The sequence below is a fragment of the Notothenia rossii genome (assembly GCF_949606895.1).
Source record: "Notothenia rossii genome assembly, chromosome: 10".
Taxonomy (NCBI): domain Eukaryota; kingdom Metazoa; phylum Chordata; class Actinopteri; order Perciformes; family Nototheniidae; genus Notothenia; species Notothenia rossii.
In genome coordinates this window covers 60,415,253-60,442,752 of record NC_136908.1, presented here as the reverse complement: position 1 = coordinate 60,442,752, position 27,500 = coordinate 60,415,253, and the positions used below count along the sequence as shown (strand labels likewise).

At 41.1% G+C, this 27,500-nt stretch overlaps 3 protein-coding genes across 6 annotated transcripts in view; 2 read left to right on the top strand and 1 right to left on the bottom strand.

The window, feature by feature from the left end:
- Window positions 1-4,786: 4,786 nt before the first annotated feature.
- Window positions 4,787-18,693, top strand: LOC307022187 (histidine ammonia-lyase-like). The gene is made up of 20 exons (XM_079654840.1): window positions 4,787-5,105; window positions 6,388-6,439; window positions 6,601-6,628; window positions 8,763-8,837; window positions 8,911-8,983; window positions 9,068-9,134; window positions 9,261-9,298; window positions 9,568-9,693; window positions 11,092-11,231; window positions 11,404-11,451; window positions 12,481-12,628; window positions 12,859-12,954; window positions 13,109-13,167; window positions 13,414-13,494; window positions 13,852-13,917; window positions 14,885-15,050; window positions 16,702-16,836; window positions 17,124-17,232; window positions 18,433-18,502; window positions 18,572-18,693. The coding sequence occupies exons 1-20, from the start codon at window positions 4,874-4,876 to the stop codon at window positions 18,626-18,628; spliced, it is 1,866 nt and encodes a 621-aa protein (XP_079510966.1). The 5' UTR covers window positions 4,787-4,873; the 3' UTR covers window positions 18,629-18,693.
- Window positions 18,694-18,697: 4 nt separating this feature from the next.
- On the bottom strand, window positions 18,698-25,396 carry nfyba (nuclear transcription factor Y, beta a). Of its 4 annotated transcripts, none has more exons than XM_079654841.1 (7): window positions 25,264-25,396; window positions 23,589-23,688; window positions 23,364-23,494; window positions 22,974-23,171; window positions 21,441-21,519; window positions 21,261-21,340; window positions 18,698-19,202 (listed from the first exon to the last, which is right to left on the bottom strand). In XM_079654841.1, exons 2-7 carry the CDS (start codon window positions 23,686-23,688, stop codon window positions 19,170-19,172), a joined length of 621 nt encoding a protein of 206 aa, XP_079510967.1. In that variant the 5' UTR covers window positions 25,264-25,396; the 3' UTR covers window positions 18,698-19,169. The 4 variants fall into 4 exon arrangements, with proteins under 4 accessions (XP_079510967.1, XP_079510969.1, XP_079510968.1 ...); XM_079654843.1 differs by having other exon boundaries at window positions 23,595-23,688; window positions 25,264-25,395; XM_079654842.1 differs by lacking the exon at window positions 25,264-25,396 and adding an exon at window positions 24,979-25,221.
- A 319-nt stretch (window positions 25,397-25,715) lies between these two features.
- The window catches only part of LOC307021509 (thioredoxin reductase 1, cytoplasmic-like), an 18,546-nt gene continuing 16,761 nt past the window's right edge, over window positions 25,716-27,500 (top strand). Inside the window, exons 1-2 of the mRNA XM_079653696.1 lie at window positions 25,716-25,891; window positions 26,866-27,006. Coding sequence (XP_079509822.1) covers window positions 26,917-27,006 — 90 coding nt within the window. The 5' untranslated portion in view covers window positions 25,716-25,891; window positions 26,866-26,916. The remainder of the gene's footprint in view (window positions 25,892-26,865; window positions 27,007-27,500) is intronic.

Below are 27,500 nucleotides of genomic sequence, written 5' to 3'. Positions count from 1 at the left end.
AGGTCAATATATACTGTAAAAGGCAGCTCAAGCCAGGCTTTTAAAAAAATACATTTCCCATTCGAATGAAAGACATTTTGCTATAAAAAAAACAAACAGATGGAAAATAAGACTCACATCCTTGTCATATTAATTGTCATACTCATGCTAGCATTAAACCTTACTTTGGGAGAATAATTCACTGATTACTCAGATTTAATTTTTAATAGGTTAGTATTTTTCTGTGGCGAACCGTGTCTATCACTGGACCTTCTGTAGACACACAATCACCCCCCCCACCCCCACGCCCCCCCCCCCCCCCGGCGTTATAATGTCCGTCTTTTCACTGAATTGTCGTCTTGGAAAGGGTACTCACAACAATTCCGCAACAACATCATCTTCACCTGATGCACTTGCCATTTCAACGTTAAAACAATAACACGGCATGAATGGCTTCGTCGCATTCATAGATCCTCTGTCTCGAGCCAGTTAACTAGCGGGCCTTCTAGAATAGAGACCCAGAAACAGATCTGATTGGTTGCTTTCTTTTCTAACACCAAACCACTGAAATGCGTCGTGCATGGTCCGAGAAGGACAAACAAATCAACGTAACACTGTGATATTACAGATCAACAACACAGATAGGATTCTCATTTATTCATTTGATATACATTTTATTTATATAATTGAATCGATTTTTTGTTTTGTTTTATCTGAGTGTTCCAGGGTATTCTCTGAATACCTTGAAGGCCCTGACGGTTTGCCTCTGGTATTTTTTACAGTATAAAGATATTCTACTTTTGAACACCCTGAGCTCTCCTCTAACGCCCCCCTCAGGACAAACTTTAACATCTAGTCGTGAGACTTTTTATCCTTCCCAAATGGTAATTAATTATAAAGCCCCAGAAATAGACTTTGAATGTATCAGTCTAAGCTCTAAGGAGATGGTTTGCATTTATTAATAGTGTGGGTGGATGTGGAGGATGAACAGACAAACTGTAGAAATGGAGGGAAAGGAAAGGGTGGAGGCTGGGTTTTGTGTACAAGATCGATGTGCTGCCAGTTTATTGTGAGTTTGTGCGTTTTTGTTCCTCCAGGGGATGTCGGACACCGAAGTGTGCTTTTTATTTACAGAGTGGGGGGGTGGCTCAGGAAACCGGCGGGAGGAGAAAAAGGAGCTTCCCGGGGAAAAGGTCTGAGGTTCAATCGGAGGAAATGAGCCACGTGGGCGTCGGCCTGACGGAGACTATTTGCAGCCCTGGGGCCCTGAGGTGGGGCCGCCCTCAGGAAATGTGCCATTTACATTAACATTACGTGTACATTGAGCTATTTAGCTTGTCAAGAATGGTGTGTACTCCATCTTTAACATCTACATGCTACCATGCTTTTTCTTCCCGGTCAACTGTATATTTTCTACTTTTTAATGCTGTTTTATTTCTATTTTGGGTAACACTTTAGATTAAGGTACACATATTCACCATCAACTAGTTGTTCATTAACATATTAGATTCAAGCTTCTAGTTTATTGGTTTTGAACAAGACTTCACTTTAAAATAGGGAACTTATTCTGAGTTTCAAATACCACGTTTTGAGTTATTTTGACACAATTAACACTTGTAGTTTCATGTCTTGAGTTGTTACATAAGAATAGACCATATATGTCAGGTGTTATTATGAGAGAATGCCTTATTAGGCCCATATTGAGCATAAGACCCTCTCATGTACAACAACATCCTTACTTACAATAAATAAGCACTAATTAGAGGGTTATTAAGGACAAAAACTCTTAACTAATGGCCTACTTGTAGAATATGGTCATGTAGAATAAGGCATTAATACGTGTTTTATAATGAACAATAAAGAGCCAATATACTGCTAATATGTTAATTAACAACTAGTTGATGGCGAATATGTGTACCTTAAAATTACCCTATTTTGAGATGTTAACATTTTAGAATTGTTTATTTCTACTTATGTGAAATGCCTTTGCTGCATCGCAAACATTTCCCAAATTTGGATCAATAAAGTACATCTTATCTTATCTTACCACTGGCACAGATAATGAAAAACAACTAACTAAGTTACCATAGCTATGCAGACGACACACACATTTACCATTTCACCAGGAGACTATGATCCAATTCAAGCACTGAGACAGGCATTGAACAAATCATTGACTGGATGTGTCAGAACTCTCTTCAATTAAACAAAGATAACACTGAGGTTTTTGGAGCCAAGGAGGAACGAGGCGCCGTGCTTCAGTGTGCAATGTTTAAAACTAACCGGAATTTCAACAGTCACGTTAAGACAATTACTAGTATTACAAGTAAGTCAGCCTTCGATCACCTTAAGAATATATCGAGGATTAAAAGACTAATTTCACAGCAGGATTTGGAAAGACTTGTCCATGGGTTTATCTTCAGTAGACTCGACTACTGTAATGGTGTCTTCAGGTCTCACTAAAGAATCGACTCGAAGGCTGCAACTTATTCAGAACGCTGCTGCTCGAGTCCTCACTCTGGAAAAAATGCTGCTCCAAACACAAGTTAAACAATCATGAAAACAAGTTGTTTTCACTTGAAATAAGTCCAAAAATCTGCCAATTGAACGAGTGAACATTTGCTTGGTTAGATTTCTTGAAATAAGAAGGGATATTAATTAGCTGGGAGAACACATGTTGGACTATATTTGACCAGAATCAGGAATGTTGTTACAATATAAGCTGCAAATACTCAAAAGCTTTCAGTTTTCCGATGTTAGTTGGTGATTTTCTAATAAATATGTAAAGAAATATGTGTTTCATCTGAGATACAACTCAAAATAAGATGTTTTGACTTAACAAGATGAAGCATTGTCTAAAAACAAGACCTGATATCTCACTGCAGTGTTACTTCTGAAGTTATTATGTCATATCAGGAGTAGACACATATTCAGACTAGATATTAGACACATATACTTGGCAAGATTTCGAGTTCTTGTGGTGCACTAACACTAAGAACGTGGATCACATCAGTCCAGTTCTGAGGTCTTTACACTGGCTTCCTGTCCGTCAAAGACTTGGTTTCAAAACACTGCTGCTGGTTTATTCTGATCTCCTGTTACATAATGAATGATCCAGAACTCTACTAACAAACTTGCCTTGCCTTGTGGGGATGTTAATGAGTACATTAGGGACAGCAGCTATGAACCAACCTGACAAGCAGAACTGTGCAAAACATAAAAAGGTGTTATCAAAAAAGCCCATTAGAGCTGTTTAGAAGTTGACATTGTGACCTATCCAAATGTTTGTAGACTGCTATTTTTATGTTATACCTCTGAATGTGTGTATATGTGTCTCTACATCTGTATGAGTATCAGGGTTCTTACGGTCATTACAAACCTGGAAAAGTCATAGAAATTCAAAATGGAAATTCCAGGCCCTGGAAAAGTTATGGAAAACAATATTTTCCCCAACATTTTGGAAAAGTCATGGAAAACTAAAGTTGCATCAAATATAATTTATATTTTATCGAATCGCCAAAATAGTAATACTATTAATGATAATACATACTGTATCGTGCAGTAATGAAACTTAAAATGACATTTAAATTAACTGACGAGGTGTTTTGCTGGTGAGAGATTTGAGTTGCTTTAGCGTGTAGAAGCTAGTAAGCCTACGATATGATTTATTTTAGATAGACACAACATGTTTCATATGCAGACCTTATTTTCCTGTTCCATGTTAAAATAAATCCTTTTCAGTGGTACCGCTGAGAAAGAGTTATTTTTTTGGTCATGGAAAATTAGGTAAAGGTCATGGAGAAGTCATTGAAAATCATTGGTGAAAAAATGCATGAACCCTGGGGTATGTGTGTGTATCTATTCTGCATATATTTAAGGAGAGCGTTCAGGTGTGTATGTATCTATAGAAAGTTGCAGCTGATTCAGAACGCTGCTGCTCGAGTCCTCACTAACACTAAGAAAGTGGATCACATCACTCCTGTTCTGAAGTCTTTACACTGGCTTCCTGTGTGTCAAAGAATAGATTTCAAAATACTGCTGCTGGTTTATAAAGCTTTGAATGGCTAAGGCCCAAAATACATTTCTGACCTCCTGCTAAATTATGAACCATCCAGATCTCTCAGGTCTTCAGGGACTGGTCAGCTTTCTGTCCCCAGAGTCAGAACTAAACATGGAGAAGCAGCGTTCAGTTATTATGCTCCAAACATCTGGAACAAACTCCCAGAAACCTGCAGGTCCGCTGCAACTCGACTACTTTTAAATCCAGGCTGAAGACTTTTCTTTTTGTTGCTGCTTTTAATTGAACTATTCACATCTTAGACTGCACTGTAACTTTGCTTTTGAATGAGTGTTTTTAAATACCATTTGCTTAATGTCTTTCATTTTTGTAAAGCACTTTGAATTGCCTTGTGTTGAAAGGTGCTATATAAATAAACTTGCCTTGCTTTGCCTATACATATTTGTGCATAGTTTTTATATATTCTTATTCTTAGGGACGGTGAGAAACGTCATTTCGATCTCTCTGTCTGTATCACACACACACACACACACACACACACACACACACACACACACACACACACACACACACACACACACACACACACACACACACACACACACACACACACAGAGAAATAGAAAATTGGACTTTGACGTGTTGATCCTAGTTCGTCTTGACCTAACGATGTCGAACAAAACTAATGTTTGGTGGTTTATTTTGGATTACAGATTGACAGCATGTGGGAGCGCTGAGAATCTGAGGTTAATGATGAAGAGGAATCGTATTCAACAGGTTGGACCACTTGCTCTGGGAGGACTTGTTAATCTGACTTTAAACAGATCAGTGTGTTCACCTTCTAGCTGTTGAGTGTTTGGCATATTTCTCTGCACGATGCGCTGCGTGTCTCTTTGTGTTCGGGGCGAGTGGTTCAGGGTGCCCTGTGGCGGCCCCTCTGCCTCCGTCAGGTCTCTGGGGTCTGAAGCCCTGCTGCGCTACCAGAGGGCCAAGAATCTGGAGGAAGGAGACGTGGAGTTCAGCCTGCGGAGGTTTCAGTGTGGAGAGCTGCTTCACCCTGAGGACAGAGCAGAGGACGTTCTGCAGGACAATGATTTTGTGCACCTGGGTAAGTGTCTTAAAGGTCACCTATTAGGCAAAATCCCTTTATGTCTCTTCTATATCAACATGTGTCCCCTCTTCTTCATGTCTCTTCTACATCAACATGTGTCCCCTCTTCTTCATGTCTCTTCTACATCAACATGTGTCCCCTCTTCTCCATGTCTCTTCTACATCAACATGTGTCCCCTCTTCTTCATGTCTCTTCTACATCAACATGTGTCCCCTCTTCTTCATGTCTCTTCTATCAACATGTGTCCCCTCTTCTTCATGTCTCTTCTAAATCAACATGTGTCCCCTCTTCTTCATGTCTCTTCTTCATCAACATGTGTCCCCTCTTCTTCATGTCTTTTCTACATCAACATGTGTCCCCTCGTCTTCATGTCTCTTCTTCATCAACATGTGTCCCCTCTTCTTTTTGTCTTTTCTACATCAACATGTGTCCCCTCTTCTTCATGTCTCTTCTACATCAACATGTGTCCCCTCTTCTTCATGTCTCTTCTAAATCAACATGTGTCCCCTCTTCTTCATGTCTCTTCTACATCAACATGTGTCCCCTCTTCTTCATGTCTTTTCTTCATCAACATGTGTCCCCTCTTCTTCGTGTCTTTTCTACATCAACATGTGTCCCCTCTTCTTCATGTCTCTTCTACATCAACATGTGTCCCCTCTTCTTCATGTCTCTTCTAAATCAACATGTGTCCCCTCTTCTTCATGTCTCTTCTACATCAACATGTGTCCCCTCTACTTCATGTCTCTTCTAAATCAACATGTGTCCCCTCTTCTTCATGTCTCTTCTACATCAACATGTGTCCCCTCTTCTCCATGTCTCTTCTACATCAACATGTGTCCCCTCTGTGGAAAGAGACTCTGAAAGTTTCAGGAACAAAGATTCTCTCTCTTTTTGTCCTGATCCATTTCTATAAAAACCTGTCTGAAAATGAGCTGATCAGATTTTGGCCACTTTGTGATGTCATAACGATTGGCTTGTGTAACCATTAGCCAATCAGCAACCAAGGTAACCCCCCCCCCCCCCCCCCCTTATCACCTGCATCTCCTCGGGCTCCTTATTTTCATCTAAAGTAACAGACAGCGAATCAGCACTTTGGAAACAGGGCTGAAACAGAGGGGATTATGGGTAATGCTGCTATTATCTGTTTGGTGTTTCAGCCAATCAGAGACATGTTCTGTATATATCTGAGACCTGTAATATATTGATGAAAAACAGGGGACCTTTAAGGTTATGTACTTGTTCATTCGGGTATTATTTTTTACTGTATTTGTGTTTGAAGTCTTTGCAGGGGAAGGTGCCAGACATTACTCCTCTCCAATGGAAATGGCAATGTATCCTTCGCCTAACTTTTAATATCATTTCAATAGACACCGTGAGGGTTTCTCGCCCACACACCAATAAGTTCAAACAGAAGACTATAAATAATTGCACAAGCACCTGTTCATCTTGTCTTTCATTGAACAGAATTCTCTCCTTAACTCGCTGCAAATAGGCAAAAGCCTTATCAAGAGCCCAAAGAGGTCAGTATGCTGCTGTTTTTTTATCATTTCAAATATTATAATTAAGGAGGCCCTATTATGCTTTTTGGGGTGTAATGTTTCATGTAGTGTGTTATACAGGTTTGTGTGCATGTAAATGGTCTGCGCTTAAGTTTCCCTCAGAGACTGTTTCTCTTATGTGATAGGCTAAGGTAAGGGGCGGGACATCTCTAATGGCGCATTTTCACTGCAGGGCCTCACACGGCTTAGTACGGTATGGTTAGGCCTTGGTAGGCCAGGCTCACTTTATGCTGCGTTTTCATTAGAGCAGTGCTTCTCAAAGTGTGGTCCGTGGACCACTGGTGGCCCGTGAGCGCCCCCTAGTGGTCCGTGAGTATATTGGTAAAATGTCACATTTTAAATAAATAAATACATTTAAGTTTTCCGCACTCTCGCAGGAATATCTCTGCAATGGAGAGAGCTTAAGTTTCACTTTCGATTGCATGATATAGCCCAGTTAAACACCTTCATCACACATGTGGCCACTTCTTTGTACCATTTTCAGGCGATTTGTAAAAAACGATGTGTTTTTGGATATTTGTGGAGTTAGGTGGTCCGCGAGTGGTCCTTGGTATGAAAAAGTTTGAGAAACACTGCATTAGAGTTTAGGAACTGGGGCAGTAACTATAGTAACGCAGTGTAGGCGGAGCCGTGACGTCATCTTCAATGCGATTCAGCCGTTAGCTGTTAGCCCTCAGAGCTCACAGCTCCTCATATCTGTTCAGAAACTAGACAAAAGTTAAACGAGTACAAACCACAGACTGTCTGTGTCATGGAAAATACAGTCGCTGTTTTATTTATGTCTGTAGGTCGTTGTTGTGAGCGTGGACGGTCGGAGCATATACTGCGTTAGCTTAGCCGATCTCCATTCAGAAAACATGCATTTCAAATGGTTTTTCGCCTGCCGTCTGTCTGCAGACTTGTCAAAGCATTAATTCATGGTTTTTACTAACCGGTATCAGTATGTTGTTATTTCGGCATCATTTTAAAACGTGTATTACAGTTAAATCGTGGTCAAATATGTTCATTGTGTTGTAGTTGTAGCCACTCACGTCACTAGTTTAGCATATTCAGCCCGGATGTTGGCCCGGAAAGAACCACGATTTTGGAGGGCCAGAAAAACTATGAAAAAGTACCCGTTAGCCTGAACTACCCCTAGTGGAAACGTAACAAAAAACGAGCCAGATTTGGCACGGCACGCTTAAACCGTGCTACGCGCTGCAGTGGAAATGCGCCATAAGCGGTTGACCAATCGCAACAGAACCGGCCAGCTAACCAATCAGAGCAGACTGGGCTCTGGTTTCAGACAGAGGGTGAAAAGAGGAAAAAATAAAGAGCTTTTTGAACATTAAAGCATGGAGACAAGTCACAGTAGAGACACTACACTGATATACACCTGAACATCAGCAGGAGAGAACTCTTTAAAGTAGAGACACTACATACTGATATACACCTGAACATCAGCAGGAGAGGACTCTTTAAAGTAGAGACACTACATACTGATATACACCTGAACATCAGCAGGAGAGGACTCTTTAAAGTAGAGACACTACATACTGATATACACCTGAACATCAGCAGGAGAGGACTCTTTAAAGTAGAGACACTACAGACTGATATACACCTGAACATCAGCAGGAGAGGACTCTTTAAAGTAGAGACACTACAGACTGATATACACCTGAACATCAGCAGGAGAGGACTCTTTAAAGTAGAGACACTACATGCTGATATACACCTGAACATCAGCAGGAGAGGACTCTTTAAAGTAGAGACACTACATACTGATATACACCTGGACATCAGCAGGAGAGGACTCTTTAAAGTAGAGACACTACATACTGATATACACCTGGACATCAGCAGGAGAGGACTCTTTAAAGTAGAGACACTACAGACTGATATACACCTGAACATCAGCAGGAGAGGACTCTTTAAAGTGGAGACACTACAGACTGATATACACCTGAACATCAGCAGGAGAGGACTCTTTAAAGTGGAGACACTACATACTGATATACACCTGAACATCAACAGGAGAGGACTCTTTAAAAAAATTCCACTACAGAAAGCAGCTTAATTGTGTTCAGTCTTCTTGTTGCTTTTTTGCTCTCAGTACATTCAGCTGGATGGAAACAGTCTGACCACAGCTGCTCTGGTCGACCTGGGGCAAGGCTTGTTCAAAATAAAGGTGAGAAAAGTCCCAGATATTTTTTTTAATGAAATACCGAGAGACTAATGTTTGCTGTTTGCTTTCCTCCCAGTTAACGCCTGAGGCTGAGGAGAAAGCCATTAAGTGCCGCGAGCTTATTGATGCTTTTATAAGAGAAGGCAAAGGTGTGTTGTTTACTCTGCATTTCCTCATTGGAATGACTGAAACATGACTTATTTCACAAAAGTGTGTTTACTCTTTCATTGCAGTTGTCTATGGAGTCAACACTGGGTTTGGAAAGTTTGCACACACACTCATACCAAAAGAGCAACTAGCGTGAGTAATTCTGTTAATAAACTATAAGCGTCAACAGGCTGGGGGAAACACACCTTACCTCCCTGAGAAGTTTTTATATATTTCAGTATAATCATAAACGAAGCTTGCAATTTCCTCCATATATAGGCAGCTGCAGGCCAACGTGATTCGCTCTCACAGCGCTGGTAAGGTATCACACACACACACACACACACACACACACACACACACACACACACACACACACACACACACACACACACACACACACACGTTAATAAACACTCAAAGGAAATCATCTCCCTTCTCGTGGCAAAGATTGAAGTATCACCAGAAAGTAAACAGTGTGTGTGTGTGTGTGTGTGTGTGTGTGTGTGTGTGTGTGTGTGTGTGTGTGTGTGTGTGTGTGTGTGTGTGTGTGTGTGTGTGTGTGTGTGTGTGTGTGTGTGTGTAGGTGTAGGTGCCCCACTGAGTGCAGAGAGGACTCGCATGCTTCTGGCTCTGAGGATCAACGTCCTGGCGAAAGGCCACAGCGGCGTGTCAATGGAAACCCTCAATGCTATGATAAAGGCCTTCAACGGTAAACTCATGTACAATGAATACAAATAAATACTAGTACAACCAACTGTGATGACTTTTCATATTTGAGTACGTGAAAAAAGTGTTGTTTAAGCTTATAACTATAGAAGTCGTCTAACTGAGGTACGGTATATAGTGGTAGGTAGATAGGTAGGTAGGTGGGTGGATGGATGGATGGATGGATGGGTAGGTAGGTAGTGAGGTAGGTAGGTAGGTAGGTAAGTAGGTAGGTAGGTAGTGAGGTAGTTAGGTAGGTAGTGAGGTAGGTAGGTAGGTAGGTAAGTAGGTAGGTAGGTAGTGAGGTAGTTAGGTAGGTAGGTGGGTGGGTGGATGGATGGATGGGTAGGTAGGTAGTGAGGTAGGTAGGTATAGGTAGGTAGGTAGGTAGGTAGGTAGGTAGGTAGGTAGGTAGGTAGGTAGGTAGGTAGGTAGGTAGGTAGCTAGCTAGGTGGATGGATGGATGGATAGGTAGGTAGGTAGTGAGGTAGGTAGGTAGGTAGGTAGGTAGGTAGGTAGGTAGGTAGGTAGGTAGGTAGGTGGATGGGTGGATGGATGGATGGATAGGTAGATAGGTAGAAAGTACTTTTTTGATCCCAATTTGGGAAATGTTTGTGTTGCAGCAGCATAAAAAACAATGCAATGTACCTGTGAAGCCGATAATTGAGCGGCCCGACCAAGTAAGGAGGCAGAACGTCCCAAATATAACGGTGTGGGCATTTATTAATTGGTCAACACAATGACACAAAGCCTCAATCCTGCTGTTGCTTCCCTGAGCACAGCCTGCAGCCACCAGGGTCTCACACACACTCCCCCAAACAGAAAAACCCCAGAGCCTAAATGTACAACCCAATCAACCCAACAGGACACAGGTGGGGGGGGAGGAGACAACACAGGGCACCAGGTGAACACAATCAACGGCAACAGACATGGGGAAAGGGGAACACATTTCAAAATAAAATACAATAAACACTACATCAATAAATAGTATAAATTGTATAAAAATGTGCACATATGCAAGGCCTGAAGCCGTCAGTCCACAGTGACGGAGTTACCTTCGTCACAGTACCTTATAAGAGAAATTAAGACACTAGAAATAAATAGTTCAAAATATTTCTGAAGTAGAAATAAAATAGCAATAAAAAGTTAAACAATAAACATGTGGGAAATAGACGTGTGGAAATACAAATGTCCAGTAACAAATATAATGCAGGATATTATATACACATGAATTGTGCAAGAAATTGATTATTCAATATTAAACTGAGTATAATTGTAGAGTGGGAGTTTACGTCCAGTTATCAAGAGAAGCTGTGGAGCAGAGAGTTCTCTTCCAGCCAGAGGAGCACGTTGTGTTATAAATAGAGTTTATTTGATTTGACTCATGTTCTGTGTGTTGCAGCGTCCTGTCTGTCCTGGGTACCTGAGAAGGGCACGGTGGGAGCGAGTGGAGACCTCGCCCCCCTGGCCCACCTCACCCTGGGCCTGATGGGGGAGGGCAGGATGTGGTCGCCTCGCAGCGGCTGGGCCGAGGCCAAGGCTGTGAGTTCATCATTACATTTCAATCAGGAGAGACTTCATTTTTTGTTGAAAGAACATTTATTGACACATGCGCCATATGATAATATTGGCGATTAGAGCCCGATCCTGAAAATGCTTCCAAAACAAATCAACCAATAACCAACTGACTGATAATATCCATTGGTATTTGTAGGTGTTGGAGGGTCATGGACTGAAACCTGTCGTGCTGAAACCAAAGGAGGTACTTTATGACTTTATTTTAAAGGCAAATACTCTTTCTTAAATCTGCACCCTGCAAGGCAAGGCTCATGCCACGGATGGGGGATAAGCACTATTGCTAAAAAGCTACATTTGCGAGCATGTTTACTGACATTATACAACTTTGTAGGCCAGTTAGATCAGTACGTGCAACTTCACAGATACAGCAGATCAGTGTGTGTCATTTGCAGAGGTGGGAAGTAGTGAAGTACAAATACTTTGTTACTGGACTTAAGTACATTTTTCTGGTATCAGTACTTTACTCCACTACTTATTTTTCTGACCACTTTTTACTTTGACTTCTTACATTTTGAACATAAATACCTGTACTTTCTACTTCTTACATTTTGAACTCAAATACCTGTACTTTCTACTTCTCACATGTTGAACTCAAATACCTGTACTTTCTACTTCTCACATGTTGAACACAAATACCTGTACTTTCTACTTCTTACATGTTGAACACAAATACCTGTACTTTCTACTTCTTACATGTTGAACTCAAATACCTGTACTTTCTACTTCTTACATGTTGAACACAAATACCTGTACTTTCTACTTCTCTCATTTTCCAAACAGGCTGGTTCCTTTAGTCTGAATGTGTGTTTGGTGGCGTGATCATTATTATTTAGAGTCATTGCGTGCCTGTTGATTTGAACACGATCCGTGTATCCATCATTTCCTGGTCTTCTCTAAAGAAGAGGGACCAATGAAAACGTTGTCATGTTGCCGTTGCTCACCATGGAAACATTCATTAGCTAACAATGACATTATTGTTCTATTAATATAAAGGGAGGTCAGGTACTCTTTAAAACAGCTGCTAGTTATGGGTACTTTTTACTGAAGTACATTTCAAAGCCTCTTTACTTTGACTTGAGTAAAGAAGTTTAGTCAGTACTTCTACTTTCACCAGAGTATTTTTAAACATGAGTATCTGTACTTCTACTTGAGTAAAGGATGTGTGTACTTTTGCCCTCTCTGGTCATTTGGATAGTTGTTTTTGTTTGCACAGGGGATCGCTCTGATCAACGGGACTCAGCTGATCTCCTCTCTGGGAGCCGAGGCAGTGGAAAGATCTCTCGCTGCGGCCAGACAAGCCGATATCATCGCTGCTCTGAGTCTGGAGGCCCTTAAAGGCACCACCAGGGCCTTCCACAGTGGTACACTTTCATGCTCATGTGCTCGGGAACACACACACACACACACACATACACACACACACACACACACACACACACACACACACACACACACACACACACACACACACACACACACACACACACACACACACACACACACACACACACACACACACACACACACACACACACACACACGCACTGTAGAGGTTCAATTAATCCTGATACACACTCATGTTGTCCCGCAGCTCTGCACGCTGTCAGGCCTCACCCCGGACAGATGGAGGTTGCTGAGAGGCTTCGATCTCTCTTAGACTCTCAGGTCTTCCCTTCTCTCATCTCAGGTAGGACTCAAATCACTGATAACACACACACACACACACACACACACACACACACACACACACACACACACACACACACACACACACACACACACACACACACACACACACACACACACACACACACACACACTAAATGATGTCCTTCCTTTAGAGAGTCATAGATCATGCAGTCGTGTTCAGGATCCCTACACCCTGCGCTGTATCCCTCAGGTATGTTAATACTCAAATACAAAACTGTGGACTTTTATCACATGGCAATACTTTGATGTATAATGTGTATAATGTTTTTATAATTGTTATGCTATGACGTTTGGATTTTGTTTTTGTCTTTGCTTTTGTTTGCTTTGATTTGATTTGAATGTAGGCTACTATACAAAAAAACGGATTAAGGTGCAGGTATATGCATATAATGTAATAAAACAGAGGCAGGTGACTTTTTGTGGCTGTTTATTGCAGGTTCATGGAGTGGTGAACGACACTATCACTTTTGTCCAGAAGGTGATTTCCACTGAGCTGAACAGCGCCACTGACAACCCAGTATCCTTCACGGACGAGATTTATGTTGGCCTCAGTCAAGGGTTGAGTACGCCATCAGAGTCATTTCGAGAATGCCTTTAATCACATGACATCCCCACAATAGGGGCTTTAAATGTGATGCGTTTAATGACTTCATTTACTTCTACCTTACACACTTAGATAACATAGAAGTCAGAGATGTATAGGATGTGTTCTTGTTTTCACTTAAAACTTCTTATTCCTGTAGCATTGCAATTACGATATGTAATTTCCTCCTCCAGCATCAGCATGTGCTACAGATGTTATACCACAAGATGGCAGTGTTTACCGATCAAGAAAGAATGAAAGGGGCTTTGTGAACCCTTAATTTATCCACAGCTGGTTTTTGCAGAAACCAGAGAGATCATATCTGGAGGGAACTTCCATGGAGAGTATCCAGCCAAGGTGACGTCACACTGAATTTAGTATGGTCCCTGCTTGATTTATTGTCCTCTTCACACACACACACACACACATACACACACAAACACACACACACACACACACACACACACACACACACACACACACACGCGCGCAGAGCAGTTCCCCGTCCACTTTGGCGTGTCATTCTTTCTCGTATAAGCGAAAGAATAGTCTACTTGCCACTGCCAGCTTTTAATTGTGAACCCGGAAATGTTGAGTACCACACAAGTTGTATGTTCGAAATGTATACAGTAGTAGGCTACGGGTCCCCAGCACATAGAAATGCTAACTTGCACATGTGGGGCAATTTGCTCAGTTAGCGTAGCATTAAGTAGCATATGCAGGCAATAAATCAAAAAAGGCTTGGCCGATTTGGACCATTTTGGAGTGGTTTTGGGTGGTTAGTTAAGGATATTGGGTACATTTCCGACATTTTAAAGGATAAAAAATTTCAGTTCTAACCAGAAAATGGCCATATTTGTACTCCCTGTGGACTGATAGAGTTTTTTTTAGGCAAGTCAAGTTTATTTATATAGCACCTTTCAACACAAGGCAATTCAAAGTGCTTTACAAAAATGAGAAACATATTATACAATGGCGTTTAAAAACACTAATTTAAAAGCAAAGATGATTAAACATGAATAACAAAGGAACAATAATTAAAGTGACAGCGCAGTGTGAGATACACACATGTTTAGCTCTTACTCTCAATCATCGCTCACTTTTTAGCAGAAATAGTTTTTTATAACCCCCCTTTGGAAAATTCTAAACTGCAACCCAATATTCAGAAAATTCAACGGATCCTGGCCATATTTGTAGCATATAAAATGAAATCACGAAATTCAAATGTCCTATATTAATAAAGTTGGATTCGATTGTATTGGAAATATGCCCACTATGCTGGAAACTAGACTGTTTTCAGCTTGTATATACTTTTCTGTTTCAGGCCCTGGACTACCTGGCGATAGGAGTGCACGAGCTGGCCTCTATGAGCGAGCGCAGGACGGAGCGTCTGGTGAACCCGGCGCTCAGCGACCTGCCGGCCTTCCTGGTTCAGGACGGAGGTCTGAACTCTGGATTCATGATCGCTCACTGCACCGCTGCTGCCTTAGGTGCTTCCGCTTGTTTTTCTACTCACGAGATATATCGCTCCTGTCAGGCAGAGACCTCGTTCTGACTATAGGCGTTTGCAATTTTGTGGAAAACTGCACCAAGGATTTCACATTTTAAGAATATTTTTATTGCAGAAATGTATTGTACCAACCGCATTGGTATAACAAAGCAATTATATTTTCCATTTTCAGTAACAGCAAAACAGCGGATTCAGAACATACTTGTACAATTAGGCAGTTGGCGGTTTTAAAACACATCCATGGGCGAGATAACAAGAAATGCAATATTCATGCTAGAAACAAGAGGGCAGTCCAAGAGAGCACATCAGGACAGAGAAAAAATGTCCGTAGCAAATTGAAGAGGATTTTACATTTTAGAGTAAAACTAAATGTCCAGACTTTTTTTATTGGGTTTTCAGACAAATAACAGACAACAGTACACATTGGGCTTTAGGTAATACAAAAACAGGTCAGAAATACAAGATTAGAGAAGGAGAGTAAACAGAGCACCTGTCTGGTATTTTATAGTAAATCAGAAGCAATTCAAATTACTATTCCAAAGATGCACTTATTTTTTAAATGAAATATGTGACCGGGTTCATTTAACAGAAACGCACCACTGAACAACAGCTGAATTAAAACACTATGGGTGTACAGGTAACAATGATACCTTTCCTTTAAAGAAACATGTGGCTGTTAATCTTCTTTATCCATTACTGTTTTAATTTAGTTATTTATTTTTTATATTTGGATTTCTTAATTGTTTGTTATTTAATCATTTACATTTTATTGTATATTTTCGAAGACATACATAACAGGAAAGACAGCGATACAATACTGCAATATTTTAGTTTTTATAATCATATTTAATAATAATTATATTGTTTCTTTTTCTTGATATTTCACTCTCATTTTGTATCTCTATCCCTCTATGTTTTTACCTATTTACATTTGAAATTTTCGGAAATGATTGAAACTGTAAAACTGAACTGTTGATCCCTGTGTGCCCTGAATATGCCATCAAACAACACTATACACAAAAACCAAAACACATTTTAACCACTAAGCCTCACAGGAAAAGACAGATTAAGGAAGTGCAGACATGTCCCTGCCGGATGCTCATTGTCTGCAGCCCGTGGATACTTCACATTTCACTTCAATCCATCAAGTAGTCACGACATTTCACTGAGAGACTAAAATGTCCTCTTCATGTTGGTGCTAGAGCGAAAGGTCAAGAGGTTACATTTTACAATCCATCCAATAAGTGTGTGTTATTTCAGTCTGGACCTCAGTGGTGGTGGTCGTAATGAAAATACGAGGCAACAAAATATAATATTCATCCTTTAGTCCTAAAAAGATCTTCCCAGACTTTAAAAGTGTATCAATACAACACTTACTGGTCACATAAACATCATCCGGATCAAGTGTCAGTGTCTCCTCTTCGTATATTCACTGCAGGTATTCATGTAAACCAGCAGTCGGAGAGAATATGTTAAATGAAATGTTGATGATGATGATGATGATGATGATGAATGGTTTTTGTGTTGATGTAAGACCAGGAACACCAAAGTGAGGGACACGACAGGGACAGATAATACCAGCATTTCCTCACTCTCTCCCCTGTTTGTGAACTCACTGTGTGTTTCCACAGTGTCGGAGAACAAGGCTCTGTGCCACCCGTCCTCCGTGGACTCCTTGTCCACCAGCGCAGCCACAGAGGACCACGTGTCCATGGGAGGCTGGGCGGCTCGCAAAGCCCTGAGGGTTGTGGAGCATGTGGAGCAAGGTGACACACACACACACACACACACACACACACACACACACACACACACACACACACACACACACACACACACACACACACACACACACACACACACACACACACACACACACACACACACACACACACACACACACACAAAGCAATCAGTAGTTCCCCTTCCACTTTGGCATGTCATTCTCTGCTGTTTGTCAGTAAACAAACCTGTGTGTGTGTGTGGTGTGTGTGTGTGTGTGTGTGTGTGTGTGTGTGTGTGTGTGTGTGTGTGTGTGTGTGTGTGTTTGCAGTTCTGGCCATCGAGCTGCTGGCCGCCTGCCAGGCTCTGGAGTTCCTCCGTCCTCTGAAGACCACCGCTCCTCTGGAGGGGGTCCACCAGCTGCTGCGCTCCGTGGTCAGGTAACACCTCAACCTGCGCCAGTGGATGTAAAGAGAGAGAGCTGGGTAGTTTCAGGGGCAGGGCCTTTTTCTTTCCTGTGAAAGTTGCTCAGTGAGGCATAAGGCCTAGGTAGGGCCTGAGCTGTGGGGTTTCTTTGGAACTTTTTCCTTGTACGATGTGAGGGTCTAAGGACAGAGCGTGTCGTATTGATATTCTGTACAAACTGTGAAGTCCACTGAGATAAATGTTGTGATATTGGGCTATATAAATAAACATTGATTGATTAATTAGAGGTACACAAAAACCCCAGAATCATTCGGGATTTAGGCACTTAAAGGTGGGGTATGTAATTTATTTCAGAAACACTTTTTGTTATATTCGATGGAATGCTCTTAACATCCCGATAGCAATGAATATCTGAAATGCTTTGACAATAAATCCATTAAAAAATATCATCTGTGGAAGCCGTGGCGCTGTAAAAAGCACGACCAATCATCTGAGCCGGCCCGGCTAAAATAACTGGATGGCCTACCTGCCTGTCAGCCTTCCATCTGTGCACAAACTTATCTCGTGCCCTCATTGGTCATGTGCGCGTTCGTGTGTGTTGGAGGAGGGGCTCTGTGAGGAAGTGGCACATTGTTTCCGGCTGTGTATTTTCAAATTCTTGCGCACTCGAGCCGGTTTCTCCAAAATGACCTACCCCACCTTTAAGTTGCCTACCTGAGTTTTCCTTCAGCCTCCGCTCCCAACGTCTCATCTCAGTTGAATTATTAATACTGAGGGAAACGAACCGGTTTAAATGAGGCCTATAAGAAGGATTTTACTGGGAAGTTTATTTAGCTTAAAAAATCTAGAATTAAAAGTATTTTTGGGCCCAAATGACGTTATGGATTAGAACGTAACATTTACCCTCTACGAACATGTGCTTAAATGGCCGAGCTCTTTCAGGAGGTGTGGGTGACACTTGACCTTCCTCTGTAAATCCTAAGGCTGGAGCTCCTTGCTGAGATTTGGAGCTATTCGCCATTTTAGCTCATTATAACTGAGCTAGATATAAAGAAACATCAGAGCCCTCTGAATACTGTCATGATTTCCAGAGCCGTTTGAGTATTTTTCTCACAGGAAGTAGGAACATACTCCTCGTCAGAAATGTGTATGAAGACATATCATTTTGTAAGACTGATACTATGAGATGTCCTCACTTTTATTCGTCTCTCCAGCCCATGGGACAGAGACCGAGTCATGAGTCCTGACATCGAGGCGGCTCACACTCTCATCAGACAGCAGAAGGCAAGTCTGTCCCTAAACATTTCACTGAAGAACTGTAATGACTTCTTGTTCTAACGGCTTTGTTCTCAGCTCTGGAAGACAGTCCAGCCGTTCATGGAGGAGTACAGGAAGAAGCTGACCACATGATGAGGACAGAGAGGAAAGCTTCGCACAACTCGAACTGTTTTAAGCAATAAAAAAAGAGGAGATAAGATCGGCTTTTGAATTTTTATTCAAAGGATTGACATCACATTAATGCACATGGTAAATCGTGTTAACTTACAAAAGAGCTGCATGATCTGATGTGACAGTAACAACGTGCCCTCTCGAGAAGCTGTTCGAAAATAAACATCCAAGACAACAATTCAATTCCCAATATTCACCCCTCCCCCCCTCCCCTAGATGAAATGAATGCATACAAAGCAAACACATTAACACACAAATAATTTGACAACTAAATCATGTAATAATAACACTAGCCTTTAAAATAAAGCCTCACATTGCCCAGCTGGTTTGAATGCAATCCAACACATCTGGTACCTCACAACTAGGAACTACACTTTCTACTGAACAGGTAGTGATTTCTCTGTACATCCTCCCCCTGTCCGCCGGATGACCTTTACCCTGTGGGGGGGGGGGGGGGGGGTCAGAGGTCACCAGGAGCCGCTGCGTTCGGGTCGAGGCCTCGTCATGAAAACTGGATCTGTTGTACGGTGGGAATCTGCAACACGGGCACAAAGTTACGTTAGGGGTTATTTACGGACGTATTTATCGTACAGGTCAGTGAAGAAACTCGAACAAGCAACGAATCCAATTAGAAATGTTTTTGTTTTTTTTGAGAAACTGGTGTACAAAGATCCAGAATACTTTTTTCACCACAGTCATAAATCAAACTTAAATGTGACCGTAACCCTTTTAAATTGTATTCTCAGGTTAAATTATTAGATAAGATAAACTGCATTAATCCCAATTTGGGAATGTTTTAATCACAGCAGTATGTAAACCTCTCAAAATAGAAAATAAAAGTGAAATGATTTGATTGATTAAGGCGAATAGGTGAATAGGGTATTTTTTTTTTTACTTAAAGGTATCAGCTAGAAATGTCTCCAGTTAATTACTTACAATAAGGCCATTGTGTTTTGTAAATGTATTACGAATAAATTAAGCTAATTACCCATTATCTCATTAAATATGCACATATTTGAACACATTTCAGGAATTGAAATCTGAACTTTGGATAAAGCCAGGTTCAAAATTCTTGTTTCATTTTGTAGTCATATTAATATCTAAGGCTTTTACTGAAGGGATTTTGGATATCTCTTTTTATCACTCCATGAATCAGGAAATACTGTCAACAGCCCTAAAATATCAATTTCCGCCATGTTTTTAGGTAAACAATGTTGTATAATTCAGGCTATGAATGATATATGAACAAACCCTTCTGGAAAAGCCTTCATAATATTGATAGGAATATAACTGGAAGGTTTGGTGTGTCTATGTGCTACTGAAGTGGACATTTCGAACTCATTTTGAGAATACGACCTTTAAAGATTGCAGTGAGGCGCTAGCTAAACCCTCGTGTAGCTAAGCCAAACATTGTGTCCTGGTACTCATGAGTAACTCACTAATGGCGCATTTCTACTACAGCGCGGTTTAAGCATTTAACCGGCCTGTTTTTTGTTGCGTTTCCACTCGGCGTAGTTCCGGCTAGCGGGTACTTTTTCACAGTTTTCCGACTCTCCAAAATCGAGGTTCTTTCCGGGCCAACAACCGGGCTGAGTTTGCTAAACTAGTGAGAGAATCGATGGGAACTACAACAAGATGAACATATTTGACCGTGATTTAATTGTAATACACGTTTCTAAATGATGCCGAAGTAACAACATACTGATACCGGTTAGTAAAAACCATGAATTAATGGGTTAGGGTCTTGACAAGTCTGCAGACAAGACGGTAGGGCTGCTCAATTAATCATATTTTAATCGCAATTACGATTTTGGCTTGCAACAATTATGAAGACAAAAATCGAAATAAAACGATTATTTATTTATTTTAATTTTTTTGTTTTTTTTGTTCAGTTGAATTATACATAAAGTTCAGGGTAATAAACTGTTAATAACATAATGTTAAAAAAAAAAATTCAAAGTAAATGGATGTTTTCAAAGTAAATGGATAATCGTTTTTAAAACTCTTGATTTCAATAATCGAGATTATGATTTTTGCCATAATCGAGCAGCCCAGAAGACGGCAGGCGAAAACCTTTTAAAATGCGTGTTGTCTGAATGGAGTTCGGCTAAGCTAACGCAGTATATGCTCCGACCGTCCACACTCACAACAACGACCTACAGACATAAATAAACCAGCGACTGTATTCTCCATGACACAGACAGTCTGTGGTTTGTACTTGTTTAACTTGTGTCTAGTTTCTGAACAAATACGAGGAGCTGTGAGCTCTGAGGGCTAACAGCTAACGGCTGATGTTGGTTTTGTGGTTCTCATTGAAGATGACGTCACGGCTCCGCCTACTCTGCGTTACTATAGTTACTACCCCAGGTACTAAACTGTAATGGAAACGCAGCATAAAGTGAGCCTAGCCTACCAAGGCCTAACTATACCGTACTAGGCCGTGGCCCTGCAGTGGAAATGCGCCATTAGAAGTTATGTGCCCCCCTGTATATAAATAAAGTTTGTTTTCTTACAGTTTCTTACATAATGCATTAACTTCCCACATGCATCTTTTTACTGAATAAAAGGGGAATTCCTCAATGTAAGTGTGTACCTGTTGATATGAAGTGGTGTACACCATGACGTTCTGCTGCTGACCGTCTGCTGTGATAATCCCCGCTGGCATGGGATTTGCTGATGAGGGCAGAAATGTGCGTTTTATTGAGACTGATCTTCAACGGCAGAACACAAAATGACTAAGTCAAAGAAATACATTTGAAGCGTTTATACTCACAGAAGCTTTCGTCCGTGAGATCTTCTCCCAGGTTCTCTCCCACAGAAACTCCAGGAATCCCCTTCTCCCCCTTCATGGCCTGAAAGAGAAGCACATGTGAGCACATCTGGAACTAAACAGCAACGTGGCGTCAACATGTTTATCATAAGTGGCTTTGCATTAAAGCATCGGGTAAACATAATGTGATGCGACCATACTGATGTCCAGTCCTTTGCAGTCACATGTTGAATCGTTGCAATCAGCAGAAAATGCTATTGGTTAGGATATGATAACAAACGGCTTCATTAGAAATTATGACAAACGGCACTTTAACAGTTTCCCAGTAATCGAATCAAATCAAGTTTTATTTATAAAGCACGTTTAAAAGAGATTTTTGATCGAGCCAAAGTGATGTACATGTAATAAAAACACTTTACTACAATCACAATAAAAGACAATCATTTTCAACGGAGATATAAAAAACAAAAACACAGCGAATAGTCAGGTGTCCTGCTCCGCTCTGACTAGAAGGCCAGAGAGAAGAAGAAGTGGGTTTTTAGTGAGGATTTAAAAACCCCTATGGTCTGGGCCGACCTCACATGGAGGGGCAGAGTGTTCCAGAGCTTAGGGCCAGCTGCTGCGAAGGCTCGGTGCCCTCTGGTTTGGAGCCTGGTCTTAGGCACTATCAGCAACAGCTGGTCAGCCGACCTTAAAGCTCTGGCTGGGGTGTAGCGATGGAGGAGTTCGGCTGTATAGGCCGGAGCCAGCCCCTTTAGTGCTTTGAAAACAAATAAAAGGATTTTAAAATCAATTCTGAACCGAATTGGAAGGCAGTGCAGTGAGGCCAGAATTGAGTTGATGTGGTCACGTTTTTGTGGCCAGTGAGTAGACGTGCAGCTGCGTTTTGGACTAGCTGCAGCCGTCTAATTGAGGTCCATACCCACACACAGAGCGTTGCAGTAATCCAGTCTCGAGGTAACAAAGGCATTAATAAATCTTTCTTTCTTTAAAAGATAAAAACGACTTGGTCTTGGCCAATAGTCTTATTTAAAAAAAGCAGGTTTTGACTACGGTGCTGACCTGCTTGTCGAATTTAAAAGTGCTAGTGAAGGTCACTCCAAGGTTCATGACACAGGGGAGGGTGTTTTCATTGAGAGAGCCCAGAATATCAACCAGAGAGGCTGGAGGTCGGGGTCCAAAGAATATTGTGGGGATTTTAAGACCGCGGAGTCTACACATGTGCAGCCTCGACATTTCTCGCTACGAAGTACGCCGGCCTCGGTAGAATTCCAAGTATGCTGGACATTGGAACAGTCCTTCGGCGGCACTCAATGACGTAGTATGCTTGAAACTGTGGCTCTGGAGCATCCTTCCTCGACATTGAGAAACACCCAGTATGCTTTGCTGTTGAGCCACGTGTATTGTTGACATTTATGTTTTGTGTTTCTTTTCGTCTTTGTTCTGTTATAACGCCTTGTGCGGAGTGCTTTGGCGATAATGTTTAAAATGTGGTCGTGCCAATAAAGCCCCTTTGTATTGCGCTGTGTGTCTCACCTCTCTGAACTTCTGCAGGTAGAGCTTCAGCGGCTCCACGTACATGTCGAAGCCCAGCGTGGACATGGCGAACAGGATGTCCTCTCCGTTGATGGTCTTCCTCTTCTCCTGGTGGCAGCGCTCGCTCGCCTCCGACGTGATGAAGCTGATGAACTCGCTCACACACTCCTGCACACACTCCTTGGCGTCTTTTGCAATCTGTGGAAAACAGGAAACAGATATTTACCAAAGACACAGCGGGAGAACTCTCTGCTCCATTAGCGTCTCTTGGACTTAAAATCACACCGTGCATTTGACATATTCAGTTTCATATTTAATATTATTTATATGTTGTTATTGTTGAACTTCATCTAACAGCTTGAACATTTGGATTATTCCCTCTTTACTAACCTTTCCGGTCTGAGGGACGGCGTTCTTCATGATGCGAGCCACGTTGGCGATAGGGAGGTAGATGTCCTGCTCCCTGAAGTTCTCTTTAATGCCACTGTCGTCATGGTCGTTCATATTCTCCTCTCCATCGTCTACACGCATGAAACAAACCCAGCTAGAGTTAGAATCAGCTGTTTGGGACCGGAGCTGAAACACAAGCCTGATGGTAGCGTTCTGATGACATACACTCACCCTCCTGGGACTGGAGGACGTAGTGACCGGAGGCCATGTACTCTCCAGTGATGCCCAGCTGGGAGGCGTCGGTGGTTGAGTTGTCCCCGTCCATCTGCAACACAAACACACACCTTATCATCTGGAGTTATAGCAATATAGGTGCTCAGTCTAAAGCAAGCATCTCACATTCACTTCATGGAACCACACCAACGAGCAGATGGTTTCAATGCATATCAAATGGGAATTATGTTGTCAAGCTAAAAGAAAAGTGTGAATCCTCAAAACGATAGATAAAAAGGGGGTTTCCAGATTGAACACAAAGTCATACACTTAGGACTTCTGAGTGCTTTGATAGTCTATTAGTTGTTATTAATGACGTAACATGTAGGAACTTGTAAAGTGTCACTTCAAATGTGATTTGAGTTTAGTTAAAGGATCATGTTAGAAGATTCAAAGGCTTTATTGATTTGATTTTGTTGTTCTTTTTCTTGTAGTTCTTTATTTGCTTGTGAAGCGCTTTGAGCCCCAGGAAAAGCGCTATATAACTGTAATGTATTATTATTATTAATGTCATATACATAGCTACAGTGTAGTAGACAAACTTGGGTCACAGGTTCCTCAAACAAAGCAATATAAATATATACAAGACATAAAACAAATGTAAAAGAAACCCCAATGAAAATTGTGAATAGAAATGAACCAGGTGTGTGTTCTGCTTTGTCTCAATGCATTAGCTCACTGACTTGGACCAAAATCAGGTCTGGTATTGTTCCAGATGTTGGGGGAAAGACACCATATGTTGCTATTTTAGAGACAGAAACTATGTGTGGCCTCGTTGGGATGATATTTACAAAGGTTTATAAGGAATGCTACCAAAACACCCCCCTCCCCCTTCACAATACACGCAGTTTAATATGATGACATGTGTGTTTTTTGGCCTGGGGGAATACATTCTCCTGAGACCCATTGACTTGTCTGTAGTGGATATTGTGTTCACATTCATCTCCTTTTACTCTTCAGATCAATTGCTTATTATTATTATTAAAAATAAAGCTGAATGTATTCTTGTATTATTATCCCTCTATAAGCATAATGTCTTTTAATTTTGGCTGAATTTTCACACTAAACTCGGTTCTCAGATGGATATTATTCTTGGGAAACTGGCATTGTGAAGCACAGTTAGCATTTTAACTGAATTGTAAAACCTCCTAGTTAAGCGCGGCAAGGCCAGTTAGCTTTAATTTAGCAACATGCTACATACATGGGTCTGTGTTTAGCTTTCGAATGCTAACTAGCATAATGCTAACAGTGTCAACCAACGAATGGAGCTAGATAGTTAGCCCATTTGCTGGTATTAATATAACAAAATAATGAGCCCAGCATAATAAAGAAAGGCTGTTACCTTCTGAAGTTAACATATTCAGATACATAGTGTCCCTTGAACAAATTTCCCTTGTGAATCTAACGCCTGCAGAAACGGACGGCCTGTTTTTCTTTGTTTCTTTTGGAGCAAGAAGACGTGGCCTCGGCCGAAATGTTAAATTGTTTTTAAAGTTGAAACTTCCTCCTGATGAGCAGCCCTCATTCACTCAGACAACAAATAAAAAAAATCAGACAGACACGGACATTTCCATTCGAAGCTAACGAGAAATCGGTTAGCAATCATTGGCCGGAGAGAGACACAAACCTGCAATGAAGCCCTGGTTGGTTACCTTCCTCAGACGGCTGTTTGGTTGGACAGAAAATGGCTGCGAAAGGACCAGTCCCAGCGCGTAGCCGTGGTTGTAGTTCCGCTTCTAACCAGTAGAGGGCCGTGCTGCATTCACGGACTCGTCTCAAGCTCCGATTTTACATGTTACAGTTTAAATCCAGCTGTGGGAACTGTAGACATAGAATATCTTTGGTTGTAGTAATTGTAATGTTTTCACACAGTTAATTCACTTAACACACAGTAGCTGCTTTCCGACGTCTGTGGAGAAACTACACACGGAATTTTACGCTTTCAGAGCGTTTCAGAGCAACATGTTTTGGTCGTGATCGCGCTCTGTAAACACAAAACCTATATTGGTGGCTTCACGTGAACGCATCTCGTTTAACCTCCAAGGTTTTCCAAATATGTTTCACCCTCCCTATGCTTTTCTATCAAGAAAGTTGCTCAGTTTTTACCTGCAAATGTTTCTGTGGAAGCGTTAGGTGTTTAACGTGGTGCACTGAAGGACAACATACTCACTGAAAGTCTGTTAAGGACTATTAAGAACCCATTAAGTTCAGAAAAGTGCAACAATTTCACCCCACTCATTTTGGACAAACATACGGTAGGCTGTGTGTACCTGAGCAGTTTTTCCTGCCAACAGAAAACAGTTTAATTACAAATGTCTTTGTGTAAAATGGTTTCAGATAGTTTGATGTGTTTATTTGCTGGGCTGTTTCTTCCCGAAGCATGTGGGAATCTTGGTAAAAACAGCGGTTCACAGAAATCAACCTGCCATTCAATAGATTCACCACTAGATGTCGCTAATTCATCGTGAAAACACAAGGCTCGTTTAAATACAGTTTTATTCTTACTCTATTGTTTTTTATGTCTTAATTGAACAAAAGTCATGCATAAAATACATTAATCTCAACAAAAGAAGATATAATGTATGCAAGATTTGAGCTAATGGCTAATTTCCATCTGCAGTCCCTGGGCAGGCAGCAATAAAGACAGCAATAAATACATGTCTCTGTATCACAAAACAATATTAAAACAGATCAATATACTGCTCATTTGTCAGTAACACTATTATGTCACAATGAATATTTAACAAAAACCTAAAATAACATTCAAATGAATTCTGGCAAGACTGGTTGCTCAATATGATTATGTCAGACTTTAATAAAAAACATCCCTAAAAGATATAATGGCAGCAATTCAGTGAACTTTTAACTAAAAGTAGTGTAGTTTTTGCTAAATATCAATGTGCATGTTATGAACGAGTACTATATGTGTTTACATGTCTGACAGGTGTTTTAATTCATACTATAATACAGTGCTTATGTTAAAATGTGTATTCTCAAAGTGTAAATGCTGTTATTTTTCCATATTGGCATAAAACACAAAAACAAACTGCATTTTCTTCTGGTAGAAGTTTATTTTTTTGCCTTCTCAATCAACATTCAAAAAATGGCAGTCAGAGGACATCATCCAGTTTAATCCAGTCATGTATCCTGGACCCAGGAAGAGCCCAGGGGCCAAAGTCCCTCCTCACTGATAGTGTTTTTGACTGTGTTTTTGTGCCTGTTCCTCCAGAGCTAACAGCAGAGGGGGGGTGGTCACTGTTGGGTCTTATAGCTGTGAAACATGGACCCTCCAACGGGGCCGACGATGGGCCCTTATGACTACGACATGCTGGTTATTGGAGGTGGGGCAGGGGGTCTGGCTGTGGCAAAGGTAAGCTTAAGTTTACACAGAATATTTCCAGACCACAGTGTTCCTTATTCAAGCTTATTGTATTTCTTGCCCTCTCTAAGCCTTGTCATGAAGAACAAGCAATTATACAAATTGCACTATACTCATGTTTACTCCTTTAGACACTACATATGACCAGTATTACACTTTTTAATCATTGTTTTAGTGCAATCAATCAGATGTTTTTGCACAAAGCAACACAACGACAGCAATCTGCAGAAGTTAACGTATATGAAAGCATTGACTACAGCCCAACTCTGTATGTGTAGTTATATTGTATAAAGTAATGAAATGTCTAACTTCTTGGAAACAAATCCAATAAAAAAAGGTGTGCCCTTTTTGTTTAGTGCAGGAATACAATGCAGCATTGAGTTGGAGCCATTGTGTCATGTGACATTGAAGCTAAAGCTAAAAGAAGTGAGACTTTCAAATAAATACATATCCAATATTCATATACAATAGGAAAATAACCATCT